The sequence below is a fragment of the Ailuropoda melanoleuca genome, chromosome 1 (genome assembly GCF_002007445.2).
Source record: "Ailuropoda melanoleuca isolate Jingjing chromosome 1, ASM200744v2, whole genome shotgun sequence".
Lineage (NCBI taxonomy): Eukaryota > Metazoa > Chordata > Mammalia > Carnivora > Ursidae > Ailuropoda > Ailuropoda melanoleuca.
Window position 1 is genome coordinate 2,581,980 of NC_048218.1, and position 14,697 is coordinate 2,596,676.

At 43.1% G+C, this 14,697-nt stretch overlaps 1 protein-coding gene across 3 annotated transcripts in view; it reads left to right on the forward strand.

Moving 5' to 3' along the window:
* The window catches only part of HSF2BP (heat shock transcription factor 2 binding protein), a 100,001-nt gene that overhangs the window by 49,963 nt on the left and 35,341 nt on the right, over window positions 1-14,697 (forward strand). For all 3 annotated transcript variants that reach the window (XM_011237279.3, XM_034654975.1, XM_034654983.1), the window contains one exon: window positions 2,630-2,733. In XM_011237279.3, coding sequence (XP_011235581.1) covers window positions 2,630-2,733 — 104 coding nt within the window. The remainder of the gene's footprint in view (window positions 1-2,629; window positions 2,734-14,697) is intronic.

A 14,697-nucleotide genomic window follows, 5' to 3' on the forward strand; every position in this document is an offset into this window, starting at 1 on the left:
TAGGAAAACTTGAAAGGGTTGGCAAGTTTGGCTCATTTTGTGGCGTGTGAGAGCCTGAGGATCGTAGTCTGAGACGTGGGCAACGCTGCCCTTGCGGGTGCTGGTCTCGTGTTGTCTTCTTGAACCTGGTAGCATTGCCTTGACTATGAAAATGCCCGCTGTAATATGGGGAGGGAAAGATTGTCTCCGCATGTTTGCCCGGCGGAGGCTCTCAATCACTGGGGATTGGTTCACTTTCTATATTTAAACTGAGTGCTTACCGTGTCCCCTGTCCTGAATAAGCCGTGGAGCTTAGAAACCAGCTATTTCAACAGAAGACTGTAGTAAACACTTCGTGTGCCGTGCATGTATGCACATACCGCAGTTTATTTAATCAGGCCCTTGTTAATGGACTGAATCGCTATTATTGATTTTCTTTTGCCTCAGGCTCCAATGTGTCTTGGCATGACACTCACTGTTACTCAGCCCATCTTTATTTAAAATTTTGATGGATTGCTTATTATGGAATTTTTGCAGTAGTTCTTAAAAATTTGCTTTACAGGGCGCCTGGGTGGCTCAGCCGTTAAGCGTCTGCCTTCGGCTTAGATCATGATCCCAGGGTTCTGGGATCGAGCCCCGCATCGGGCTCCCTGCTCGGCGGGAAGCCTGCTTCTCCCTCTCACACTCCCCTTGCTGTGCTCTCTCTCTCTCTCTCTCTGTCTCTGTCAAATAAATAAATAAAATCTTTTTAAAAAATTGCTTTACAATACATTTAAAAGATCCTGGTTACTGAACGTTTTGGCACCCCTTGCATCTGCCCCCAAAGCAAGTGCTGTACTCTCTGCTCCGCAGTGGGCCCTGCTGGTTGAATGTTCGGTCATACACTGGACGTTGTGGACTCTCCTTGGACCCTGGATTCTGTTATCTTTTCCTGAAGATGTTTGTCCTAGCAGGTAGTGAGCTTTACTGCACTCAAACACGGGCCCCCCTGAGGTGATCAGCAAAATCTGTGCCCGGTGCGTGGTTTCCCAGCTCCCACTCTCCATGGGGCCGCTTCGTGGCTGCCTTGTGGCACCAGCTGCAGCCCCGCCTGTCTGGGCTCCCTCCTTCCCACAGCTGTGCTCTGCTCCCGCTCTGGTCAGTACCTGTCCTTACCTCCTGCTCCTGGGTCAGTTTCCCTGAGCTTTCACTCTATGATTGTTAAGAGTTTCGTTTTTTGTAAACTCTTCTAGGTTCTCCTTTGAATTGGCTGGGTATTTGTAATACTCAGTAGCTCCTTGATGGTGTTTTGAATTTCTTTTTATGTTATCTATACCTACTAAACATACCCATTTTCTGTTCTTCGAATGATACTTCTAGTATCTGACAATCCTTTTTTGAAATCTTGGTTCTCCTTGGTTCTTTGTGCTGTTCCTTATGGGTCTTGTTTTTCATGATTTTGTGTTTTGTTATGAACTCACATTTGTTAGTGCTGTATTTGTGGGGATGCTTTGAAGATCAGGTTGGGGGTCCTTTCCTTCAAGAGGATGTTTACTTTGGCCAGGCAGCTGGAGGAGCTCCTAGCCCAGTTCTCCTTTTTTTTTTTTTTTCCCCAAAGAGAGAGGTTGGGAGGGACAGAGGGAGAGAGAGAATCCCAAGCAGGCTCCATTCCTAGCTTGTGAGCCCAACTCGGGGCTTGATTTCATGACCCTGAGATCATGACCTGAGCCGAAACCAAGAGTCAGACCTTAGCTGACTGAGCCACTCAGGTGCCCCTCCCAGCTCTCCTTTGTATTAAAATTACATGGCTTGTGGGTTTTCAGGATGCCCAGAAAGTATGGATTCATGCCAAGCTTAAAAGCTTGCTCTTCCCTGGCTTTGTGTAGGGGTCTGTGACCTGAGTCTCTGTCTTGTGTTGGTCTGAGGCTTTTCCTTCCGTCACTCTGCACAAAGCCCGTCTGTTGCACTGGAGCTGTGTACTTCTGGAATCTATCCTCTTTAACACATGCCTCCCTGAATTTGTACTCTCACCAAGTTCCTGGTCAGGGATGTTTTCCCTTCACTTCTTGAAAGCTCATCCATTTTTTCAGGGGTTTGCAAAATCTTTGTGTAGCCTTTTCTTTTCTTTTCTTTTCTTTTAAAGATTTTATTTATTTATTTGACAGAGACCGCCAGTGAGAGAGGGAACACAAGCAGGGGGAGTGGGAGCGGAAGAAGCAGGCTCCCAGCGGAGGAACCTGATGTGGGGCTCGATCCCAGACATCATGGATAATGTTCATTGAATGAAAAGATAGGATTAAATTGTAAGCAGCTGAATTGAACTGTTAGAGCACAGTATACTTATGAATGGAGGGTCGCCTGTGTGTAAATGCAGGAGTGGTCTTGGTAAATCCGGTCTTGAGGTTTTCGGTGGGACCCTCTCTGTAGTGTGTCCCGTGACTTTGTGCACTTTTACAAGATGGTTTTCTGTGGCCCTGTGGCCGGAGCTTCCCGTTCTCCTGTAGCGTCCCAGGGAGCATTATTATTTCATGTATGTCCTGCCTGTGGTGCCTGTCACCCCGCCTGCAGAATGGGACATCTGCCATGTAGGAAAGCCCTGCTCACCAGCAGGAGTATTTAGGGTGAGACTTCACGTGGGGCATCATCTTAACCTGTCTTCTTTCCATTTCAGGTTACTGCTGATGTCCCTGTACAATGTGAGCATCAACCTGAAAGGCTTGAAGTACATCAGCGAGAGCCCGGGGTTCATCCCGCTGCTGTGGTGGCTTTTGAGTGGTGAGGAGAGGGTTTCTGTGTAAATCTTCTTGTATGGCATGTGCGCCTCTTCCTCTGTGGCTGGGGGAAGGTGTAAAGTATTAGAAATGTTGGGATGGATTGTCCTAAGATGTGAGCATTCTTTAAAAGAAAGATTTCAAACTATAGAGAACTCAGTGGTGTGCCAGGTTGTTTCTAGCTCTGCTTCTGAAGTATTGCTTTCGGTGTAGTTAGGATTCTGTGACACAAAGAAAAATTATCTTTAAACATTTTTTTAATTTTTATTTTTTTAAAGATTTTTATTTATTTGAGAGAGAGAGTACAAGCAGGCAGAGAGGCAGAGGGAGAGGGAGAAGCAGACTCCCTGCTGAGCAGGGAGCCCAGTTTGGGGCTCGATCCCAGGACCCTGGGATCGTGACATGGGCCAAAGACAGACACTTCACCAACTGAGGCACTCAGGCGCCCCCAGAGAAAAATTACCTTATAAAACAGCGGGTAAGGGGATTCACCTGTCTTTCTCTGTGGACAAAACAGTGTCGTGTTATCTAGGGCTCTGAATGTCAGATGAAGGAGTGTGGGGAAAAGAAACCTGAGGTCACAGCTCTGAAGTTACGTATGCGTTGGTGTATGTGGAGTTTTTGTTTTCTCTGAAATAAAAGCTCTCTCTACTATTTCTTTTTCTCTCTGACCACTAATTTATTTATATTTTATTTTTAAAACATTTCATTCCAGTGTAGTCAACATACAGGGTTGTATAAGTTTCAGGTGTACAATGTAGTGATTTAACACTTCTCTGTGTTACTCAGTGCTCATGAAGATAAGTGTACTCTTGCTCCCCATCACCTGTTTCCCCATCCCCTGGCCCCCTCCCCCCTGGTGACTTTCAGTTTGTTCTCTATAGTTGAGTCCGTTTCTTGGTTTGTCTCTCCCCCCCCCCATTTTCTTGTTTGTTTTATTTCCTAAATTCCACGTATGAGTGAAATCATGTGATACTTGTCTTCCTCTAACTGACTTATTTCACTTAGCATGATGCTGTCTAGCTCCATCCATGTTGTTGGAAATAGTAAGATTTCATTGTTTTTTATGGCCAAGTAATATTCCATCGCGTATATATGACATCTTCTTTATCCATTCAGCAGTCGATGGACCCTCGGGCTGTTTCCATAATTTGGCTATTGTAGATGATGCTGCTATAAATATAGGAGTGCACATATCTTTTCAAATTAGTGATTTCATATCCTTTGGGTAAATACCCAGTAGTGCAACTGCTGGATCGTAGGTTAGTTCTATTTTTAACTTTTGGAGGTACGTCCATACTGTTTTCTAGAGGGGCTGCACCAGTTTGCAGTCCCACCAGTAGTGCACGAGGGCTCCTTTTTCTCCACGTCCTGGCCAACACCTGTTTCTTGTGTTGTTGATTTTAAACATCTGACAGGTGTGAGGGGGTCTCTCATCGTGGTTTGGATCTGCGTTTCCCTGATGCTGAGTGATGCTACCATTGTTTCACGTGTCTGTTGGCATCTGGATGTCTTCTTTGGAGAAATGTCTGTTCATGTCTCCTGCCCATTTTCAACTGGGTTATTTGTGATTTGGGTGTTGAGTTATACCTGTTCTTTATATATTTTGGGTACTAACCTTTTGTCAGATATGTCATTTACAAATATCTTCTTCCATTCTGTAGGTTGCCTTTTAGTTTTGTTGATGGTTTCTTTTGCTGTGCAGAAGATTTCTCTCTCCCTCTCCCTCTCCCTCTCTTTCTGTCTCTTTCTCTCTCTTTCTTTTACGTAGGCTCCACGCTCAGCATGTCCCAACGTGCAGCTTGAACTCACAACCCTGGGATCAAGACTGAGCAGAGATCAAGAATCAGACGCTTAATTGACTGAGTCACCTAGACACCCTGAGAAGCTTTTTATCTTGATGAAGTCCTACTAATTCATTTTTGCTTTTGTTTCCCTTACCTTAGGAGACATACTGAGAAATATGTTGTAGTCAATGTCTGACCATGAATTTAACTTAAAATTTTGTCCCAATTTGTTCATCATAACTTTTAACAGTATGTATTTGGTAGGTGCATGTTTCACTTAGGTGTGCAAAAAATGGACTTTCCTTATTTTTTCATAATTTAGGTTGATCTCTGTTTGAGCTTATTTTCTGTGACAGTTTTTTTCAGTTGTAACTGATATGCAGTAAACTGCACACATTTAAGGTAAACGATTAATAAGTTTTAATGTAAACATACACCTATAAAATCATCACTGCAGTAAAAATAGTGAAGGTAGCTAGCCATCACGTCCAGGAGGTACTTGTGCTCTTTGGTGGTCTCTCCCTCCCACCCCTCAGCTCCCTTCTTCCCAGACATGCATTCACCCTCTTTCTGCACTATAAATTGTTTTCATTTTCCACGAGTTTATATACCTGACATCATACATCTTATACTCTGTTTACCTAGCTTCTCTCATTCAACATAATTATTTTGAGATCCATCCATGTTATTATTGTGGACCAATAGTTGACTGCTTTTTATTGCTAAATAGTGTTCTGTGCTGCGGGTATACCGCAATTGCTTTATTTATTCAGGTGTTGATAGACATTTGGGTTGTCTCCGGGTTTTGGCTATTATACGTGAAGCTGCTATGAACATTCTAGTCTGTCTTTGCATGGACAAATGCTCTCATCTCTCTTGGGTAAATACCTAGGAGTGGAGTGTTTGGGTATGTGGTAGGTGTATGCTGCCTTTGCACGCCCCTGAGCGGCACATCAGTGTTCAGCTGCTGCCCATCCCCGTTGGTGCTTGTGTGGTCTCTCTCTTTAACTTTATTTATTTATTTATTTTTTAAAAAGATTTTATTTATTTATGTGACAGAGAGACAGCCAGCGAGAGAGGGAACACGGCAGGGGAGTGGGAGAGGAAGAAGCAGGCTCCCAGCAGAGGAACCCGATGTGGGACTCGATCCCGGAACGCCAGGATCACGCCCTGAGCCAAAGGCAGATGCTTACCGACTGCGCTACCCAGGCGCCCCTCTCTTTAACTTTAGACAGTCCAACAGGCACAGTGCTACCTTGCTGTGGTCTTAATTTGCATTTTTGTTGTGACCAGTGATGCTGAGCATCTTTTCATGTGCTCGTTTCCTGTCCACGTATCTTCTCTGATAAGGTATCTTTTCATATCTTTTGCTCATTTAAAAAAAATGGATTGTTTTGATTGAGTATCGAGAGTTCTTTGTGTATTCTGGATACAAATCCAAATATTGGTTACAAATGCAACTATTTTGTCCTGGTGTGGCTTGTCTTTTCCTTTTCTTAAGAGCATCTTCAAAGAAGGTTGGAAGGTCTTAATTTTTTTAAATGAAGATTTGTTTATTTATTATTTCAGAGTGAGAGTGAGAGCCAGGGCAGGGGGAGGGGCAGAGGGAGAGAGAATCCCAGACTCCCCACTGAGCACGGAGCCTGACGTGGACGTGGGACTCCATCTTATGACCCTGAGATCATGACCTGAGCTGAAATCAAGTTGGACACTAACCGATGGAGCCACCCAGGTGCCTCAAGGGTCTTAATTTTGATGAAGTTTTTTTCTTTTATGAATTGTGCTTTTGGGGTAGAAATCTTCGCCTAACTCAAGATCATAAATATTTTAAATATGTTTTCCTTTAATAGAATGAAGGGGGTAAACAGAAGGGGGAATGAACCATGAAAGACTATGGACTTTGGGACACAAACTGAGGGTTTCAGAGGGGAGGGGGTGGGGGGATGGTCTAGCCCCTGATGGGTAGTAAGGAGGGCACGTATTGCATGGAGCACTGGGTGTTGTACACAAACAGTGAATCATGGAACACTACATCAAAAACTAATGATGTACTGTGTGGTGACTAATATAGCATAATAAAAAGTAAAAAAAAAAAAAAAGAGGGGAGAGGGGGATAGGGACCAGAAAATGAGAAGATTTGGGCTGTAATTTAGAAAAGGATAAAAAAGGGAGCAATGGGGTGGAAAGTACAGGTATAGATTTGGACTCAATTGAAAGAAAGAAGTAACAAGAGCTGTTAAAATGTGATGCCCCAGGAGGCAGAGCATATTCCATCACTGAAGGTGTTTAAGAAAAAACGAGATAAGCATTTGTCTGGAAAACTTCAAGCTATTTGTCTGAATGACTTCAGAAGTTTCTTCCAGTTGTAAAAGTCTCTGAGTTCTTCATCCATTCCGAAATTAGTAAACAGAACTCTCTATTGCAAACAGGATTGGCCATGAGCTGCTTTTACAACAACAGTGAGGAAACGTCAGTCCCTCCACACCTTAATGTTTTCCAGACATTAAAAATGTTGCTATAACTCCCTAAAAAGATAAAACTATAGTTCCTCATTTTACATGCAGGTCTCTGATCCATTTGGATTACTATTGGCTTGCAGACAGAGGCGGGAGTCCCAGTTCTTGTGTTATGTAAGGCTGCCTGGTTGGTGTGACGCTGTTTGCTGTGACGGCTCTCTTCTCCACTGGATGGCCTCTGCACCCTTGTTAAAAATCATGACAGTGTATGTGAGGGTGTGGTTTTGGGCCCACTGTTCTGTTCCATGGATCCATTTTTGTATCATTATAGCAATACCATACTCTATAATAAATCTTAAAGTCAGGTGCTGTAAATCCTCTAACAGTGTTCTAATTTTTTCAAAGTTGTTTTGGCAGTTTCTAAGTTCTTTGCATTTCCAGGTAAATTGAGAATCAGCTTGTCACTTTCTACCAAAAATCCTGTTGAGATTTTTATTGGGATTATGTTGTGTTAACATTTCATTTGGGGAGAATTGAGATTTTCCTTAGCAATATTGCAGCTTCCAATCCACAAACATGGTATATATGTCCATTTATTTACATATTATTGGGAGACAGGGATCTCTCGTGTTTCCTTACGTCTTAAGAGCAGAGGAGCTGACCTCCTTTGTTGCCAGCTATTTTTGTAAGGATGCTTGTAGTGAGCACCCTTAGTAGGTAGAGATAGCAAAGGGTGGGTTTTGTACAAGCATGCAGTAAGGATAATGCTTCCCTCTAGGGCAAAGATCAGGTTGGCTTACTACCCATTATGAACGATTTGGGGTTCCTCTTATATCATGCAACCCCTGGCCTGTGCATGGCCCTGTGGAGTTGGGTCTCACTGGGGTGGCACAAGTGTGGGTATGCCCGTTGCTGGTGAGTAGTGCAGGTCTTTGTCTGGGACTGAGGAGGCTCGTGTCTTTCCTGCCAGCATCCGGGAAGCTATAGCCTGCTGACTTGTTAGCTGGCAAGTAGGATCAAACCTGCCTTCTAGCGTCTGAAGGGCTGTGTTTTGTATGGATGATAACTGCTATCCACCAGGGCTGGATGCTTGACCAGACAGCTTTTCTTCTCTTGAGAATGTGGACTAAGAGACCCATAGGATCAAAGGTGGGTTGAGGGCCTGACGAAGGAGAGGATAATTAGATGAGAGTACCTGATCCTTCTTAAGTGCCAGGCACTGTTTTAAGTGCTTTACGTATAGTCACAGATTGATTTCTCTAAATACCATGGTAAAGTAAATATTATAATTTCTCTTTTATAGATGAGACAGCTGGAGCACATAGGGGCGAAGTAACTTGCTCCAGGTTATACAGCCACTGAGTGGGAGCCCTGAGAGTTGGGCTCCAGACCCCATCTCCTTGGCCACTCTGTTGGACTGCTGGTTTACAAAAAGCACCTCAGACATGAAGCCTTGGTCCTGGGTGACTTCCTGCCTTTGCCTGCTGGTAGGTCGGCTTAGCTTGGCCTTGGAGATGGGTGTCCTGAAACCATATGCCTCTCTCTGTTTAAGCTAGCTTGCAGCCAGTGATCCTTCAGCACCTTCTGCCAGCTGTTTACCTTCTCATCAAAACATGGCCTTAGGCTAAATGTTCTGTACAGCCTGTTTTAGCTGTGGTGCTCCAGAAATTGTCTGGGTCTGAATGAAAATCGTAATGAGTCTCACTTTATAAAGCCCTCTAGGTCCAAGTAGCCCAGGACTGGCAGTTTCTGACTCTCACCAGAGATGGTGCTCTGTGACCAGGGTGGTGATTCCAGCTTAAATTCTGGGTCACACACAGTAGGGGACTGTGGTGAAGTTGCCTTAATGCCACTTTTCCCCACGGTGGCATCCGGCTTTCTTGTTCGTGAAGACAATTGCTTGGTCTTTTGACAGAGTGAGCACAGCCCAAACCCTAATAAATCTTTTGCAGGGTTATTTTGACTGATATCTTTAGAGTTGTTATCACAGTCAAACAAAGACAAGGTCTAGTAAGCCCAGGATGTTTGACCGCTGAATTCTGTATGGAATTACTTCAGCTTAAAAACTGAAATTTGTTACAGAATTTGGTGCATATTTTAGGAGGCTGAAAATATATTTTATTATAAAATAGGAAAATAGGAACAAAAATCGTTTTCTGAAAAGTACTCTGTGCTTCTTGGTGCTTGGCGGTGGTGGTGTGATTGTTTTCAGAATTCTAGACTCTTGTAACTGCTCAGAGCTAGGACAGAATTGGGAACTGGCATCTTGTACCGCTTTGCTTTTAGGTAGATCTGCTTTATGACATATACTAGAGAAAGAAAAATCTCTTCTTGTTTTTAGAAGATCTAGGAAAAAAGATTTCATTACTTCTCTCAGTAATGGGGTCCTACTTTTATCAGTTCTTGGTTGGGGGATTTAATGTATTTTAAAGCACATAGACTTTGGACGCATTTGACTCAGATTAAAGTTACAGATTTTCTACTTGGGAATTCACCTACCCTTTTAGAATCCCACTTTTCTGATCTGCAAAATGAAGATTTCTACCTCAAGGGTCTTAGTGTGTATTAGCACACAATCTGTCTGGGCCAACACCTCAGTTGGTGTTAAATAGGTGTCACTTTCCCTTTTTATGCCTCATCTAAATCTTTTGTGCTGCAGTGAAAGCTCATTTTCTTTTATTTCCTTTGACCTGAAGGTGGCAAGTTGCTATCAAGTACCTGGACTTCTCAGATCCTGAGCACAGGACCAGTTGCTGTTAATCATCCCTGACTTAATAACCTCATTTCCTTTATCATTTGTTGGATTTCATTTTCTTTACCTTTGTTCGGCTATGTGGCTGGCTTTTCCCCAGGTTTTCTCCACATTCTTAACATTCCTCGTAGGCTGCAGAACTAGCATAGAGTGCCAGCGAATGGCTGACGGGCAGGGTGTGTTGAGATGATGACCACATGTTATGTGACTGCTAATTCAAACTAGTATTTTGATCACACTTCTGACTTTTTAGTGCTGTATTTCCTACCCTGTTGACAGTGTTGGATAGGAAGGCTTTTGCCTCCCACCTTACAGTTACTCAGTTTGTCTAAGCAATGTGAGACATTGATAGTCCTACCAAATTTGTATCTTTAGCCCAGACCTCTGCCCTGAGCTCCAGACTCACATCTCCAGCTATCTACTTGCCATCTACACATAGGTATCTGATAGACATTCAGATGTTTCCACGTGCATGACCCCTAGCAGGCATCTAGACGGCTCCATGTGGACATCTAATGGACACTGAGACTCAGTGTGTTCAGACTCCATTCCTAATCTTCCTCACACTGACCTCTTGCCATGGCCTTCCCATGACAACTCTGTTTCGATTTCTCAGGCCTTCAAAAACCTTATAGTGAATCTCATCTCCTTTTCCTTTTACACCCACATCCAATCTGTTAGGAAATCTTGACGGCTCCACTTTCAAAATCTGTCCAGAATCTGACCACCATTTCCCACTCCCAGCTGGTATTGAGCCTCCCTCAGCTTTCCTTTCAAGAACTCCAGCAGCCTCCTCCAGATCTCCTACTGTCCATCTTTGCAGGGCATGAATTGGAAGCCAAGGGTATGATGGAATGGATCCCAGACCCACTCTCCTTACTGAAAACAGTCAAAATGCTGAGCGAGATGTAAAAAAAATGTAAGAAATTGCTCCTCTAAGCTAGGAAAAGGGTAATCGTATCTAAAGCCCAAAAGCCAAGTGAAAGTGGGAGGCCAGAGAAGCTAAGAGACCTGAGCTAATGCCTGCTCTGAGGGCATTCGTCCAAATGACCTTCCGTTTCTATGGCCTCACAGAGTGCGGGAACAGGAAGCAAAGACCAGGCCCCATCCCAGAAGAGTAGCCTCGTAGGGACTCCCAAAGGCATTTACCAACATTGCAGGGGTAAACTGAGGATACTTCTCCAACCCTTGGGGACTGCAGGAAGATTGCTCTTAGGGGAGGTCATCGAGAGGACATGACTGCTGGTTGCGACCTGTGAGCTGGACCCTGGCAATTGGAGGTTTCTCACCCCACCCCCACCCCATCCTTGGAAAGTGCACCCTGTTTGTCTCCCCGGCTCACACAAGCTGTCCCGAGGACATGCCTTGAGATAGACATGTGGTGTTGAGACCATTTTGACGGTATACATGACTGAATCCATTTATGGCCTCTATGTGAACTTTCTTTTTTTTGAAGATAGAAGTGTTTTTATGTGTTTGTTTTTTAATTTGTTAAAGCTTTGTTTAAATTCTAGTCAGTTAACACACAGTGTGGTATTAATTTAAGGTGGTTCGAGATAGTGGTTCAACACTTCCATACAGCAGCCAGTGCTCATCGCAATGAGTGCTTTCCCTCATCGCCATCCTGCTCCCCCCAACCCCCATCCCCCCACACTCCTCCCCTCCTATAGTTAAGAGTCTGTCTCTTGGTTTGTCTCTCTCTTTTTCCCCCTTCGCTTGTTTGTTTTGTTTCTTAAATTCCACATATGGGTGAGATCGTATGGTATTTGTCTCTCTCTGCCTGACTTATTTCATTTAGCATAATACTCTCTAGCTCCATCCATATTGTTGCAAATGGCAAGATTTCATTCTTTTTTATGGCCAAGTAACATTCCATTGTGTATATATGACATCTTCTTTATCCATTCATCAGTGGATGCACACTTGGGCTGTTTCCATAGTTTGGCTATTGTTGATAATGCTGCTATAAACGTCAGGGGCACGTATCCCTTCAAATTAGTGTTTTTATATTCTTTGGGTAAATACCCAGTAGTAAAACTGCTGGGTTGTAGGGTAGCTCTATTTTTAACATTTTTTTCTGGTGGGTGAGTGTGGGGACCCACAGGTCTTATGGCTGGCCGAGACAAGCCTCGTGTGCATGTTCCCTTTGCTTATTAAACCTGCCAGCAGCTGTCCTGGAGTGACCAGCCTTTCTCTGTGTTCTTTCCTTGCCCTCCATCTTCAGGGGCTGATCTCACGTTACAGCCAGGAAGCTCCTGGAGGTTATGTGAAGGAGGTTGTGAACTAAAAATTGTCTGTTTGACTTTTGGCACTGAGTATAGTGAAGGAAAATCTCTGCTGAGAATTTACCACCCTAGGTTGGTGTTCGTGCAGCTTTGAAGCCTTAATTCACGCCTCTTGTGTGGTCTTCATTTAGAGAACAATCTTTTCTGGAGAATTCTTTGTTTCTTTTTTTTTTTTTTTTGATTTTTTTAAATTATATTATGTTAATCACCATACAGTACATCCCCGGATTCCGATGTAAAGTTTGATGCTTCATTAGTTGCGTATAACACCCAGTGCACCATGCAATACGTGCCCTCCTTACTACCCATCACCAGTCTATCCCATTCCCCCACCCCCTCCCCTCTGAAGTCTTCAGTTTGCTTCTCATAGTCCATAGTCTCTCATGTTTCATTCCCCCTTCTGATTACCCCCCTTTTCTTTATCCCTTTCTTCCCCTACCGATCATCCTAGTTCTTATGTTCCATAGATGAGAGAAATCATATGATAATTGTCTTTCTCTGCTTGACTTATTTCACTTAGCATTATCTCCTCCAGTGCCGTCCATGTTGCAGCAAATGTTGAGAATTCGTTCTTTCTGATAGCTGAGTAATATTCCATTGTATATATGGACCACAGCTTCTTAATCCAGTCATCTGTTGAAGGGCATCTCGGCTCCTTCCATGATTTGGCTATTGTGGACAATGCAGCTATGAACATTGGGGTGCATATGGCCCTTCTCTTTACTACGTCTGTATCTTTGGGGTAAACACCCAGTAGTGCAATGGCTGGGTCATAGGGTAGTTCAATTTTTAACTTTTTAAGGGACCTCCACACTGTTTTCCAGAGTGGCTGTACCAACTTGCATTCCCACCAACAATGTAGGAGGGATCCCCTTTCTCCACATCCTCTCCAACAATTGTTGTTTCTTGCCTTGTCTATCTTTGCCATTCTAACTGGCGTAAGGTGGTATCTCAGTGTGGTTTTGATTTGAATTTCCCTGATGGCTAATGATTTTGAACATTTTTTCATGTGTCTGTTAGCCATTTGTATGTCTTCATTGGAAAAGTGTCTGTTCATATCTTCTGCCCATTTTATGATTTGTTTATTTGTTTCTCGTGTATTGAGTTTGAGAAGTTCTTTGTAGATCTTGGATACCAGTCCTTTATCTGTGGTGTCCTTTGCAAATATATTCTCCCATTCCGTGGGCTGTCTCTTAGTTTTTTTGACTGTTTCCTTGGCTGTGCAGAAGCTCTTTATCCTGATAAAGTCCCATAAGTTCATTTTATCTTTTATTTCTCTTGCCTTTGGAGATGTGTCGTGAAAAAGGTTGCTCTGGCCGATGTCATAGAAGTTGTTGCCTATGTTCTCCTCTAGAATTTTGATGGATTCCTGTCTCACATTGAGGTCTTTCATCCATTTGGAGTTTATTTTTGTGTATGGTGTGAGAGAGTGGTCAAGTTTCATTCTTTTGCATGTAGCTGTCCAATTTTCCCAGCACCATTTATTGAAGAGACTGTCTTTTTTCCACCGGATGTTTTTTCCTGCTTTATCAAAGATTAGTTGCCCAAAGAGCCGAGGGTCCATTTCTGGGTTCTCTATTCTGTTCCATTGGTCGATGTGTCTGTTTTTGTGCCAGTACCATGCTGTCTTTGTGATCACAGCTTTGTAGTACAGCTCGAAATCCGGCATTGTGATGCCCCCAGCTTTGTTTTTCCTTTTCAACAGTTCCTTGGAGATTCGGGGCCTTTTCTGGTTCCATACAAATTTAAGGACTATTTGTTCCAGTTCTTTGAAAAATGTCCTCGGTATTTTGATCGGGATAGCATTGAAAGTGTAGATTGCTCTGGGTAGTATGGACATTTTAACTATGTTAATTCTTCCAATCCATGAGCATGGAATATTTTTCCATCTTTTTATGTCTTCCTCAATATCTTTCAAAAGTGATCTATAGTTTCTAGCATATAGGTCCTTTACGTCTCTGGTTAAGTTAATTCCAAGGTAACGCATGGTTTTTGGTGTTATTGTAAATGGGATGGATTCCCTAATTTCTCTTTCTTCAGTCTCGTTATTCGTGTATAGAAATGCAACTGATTTCTGGGCATTGATTTTGTATCCTGCCACCTTACTGAATTGTTCTATAACTTCTAATAGTTTGGGAGTGGATTCCTTTGGGTTTTCCATATAGAGTATCATGTCATCTGCAAAGAGAGACAGTTTGACTTCTTCTTTGCCGATTTGGATACCTTTGATCCCTTTTTGTCTTCTGATTGCTGTTGCAAGGACTTCTAGTACTATGTTGAATAATAGTGGCGAGAGTGGGCATCCTTGTCGTGTTCCTGATCTTAAGGGAAAGGCTTCCAGCTTTTCCCCATTGAGAATAATGCTTGCAGTAGGCTTTTCATAGATGGCTTTTATGAGATTGAGAAATGTACCCTCTATTCCTACACTCTGAAGGGTTTTAATCAGGAAAGGATGCTGTATTTTGTCAAATGCTTTTTCTGCATCAATTGAGAGGATCATATGGTTCTTGAGTCTTTTCTTGTTGATATGATGTATCACATTGATTGATTTGCGAGTGTTGAACCATGCTTGCATCCCAGGTATGAATCCCACTTGGTCATGATGGATAATCCTTTTAATGTACTGTTGGATTCTATTAGCAAGGATCTTGTTGAGGATTTTGGCATCCATATTCATTAGAGAAATCG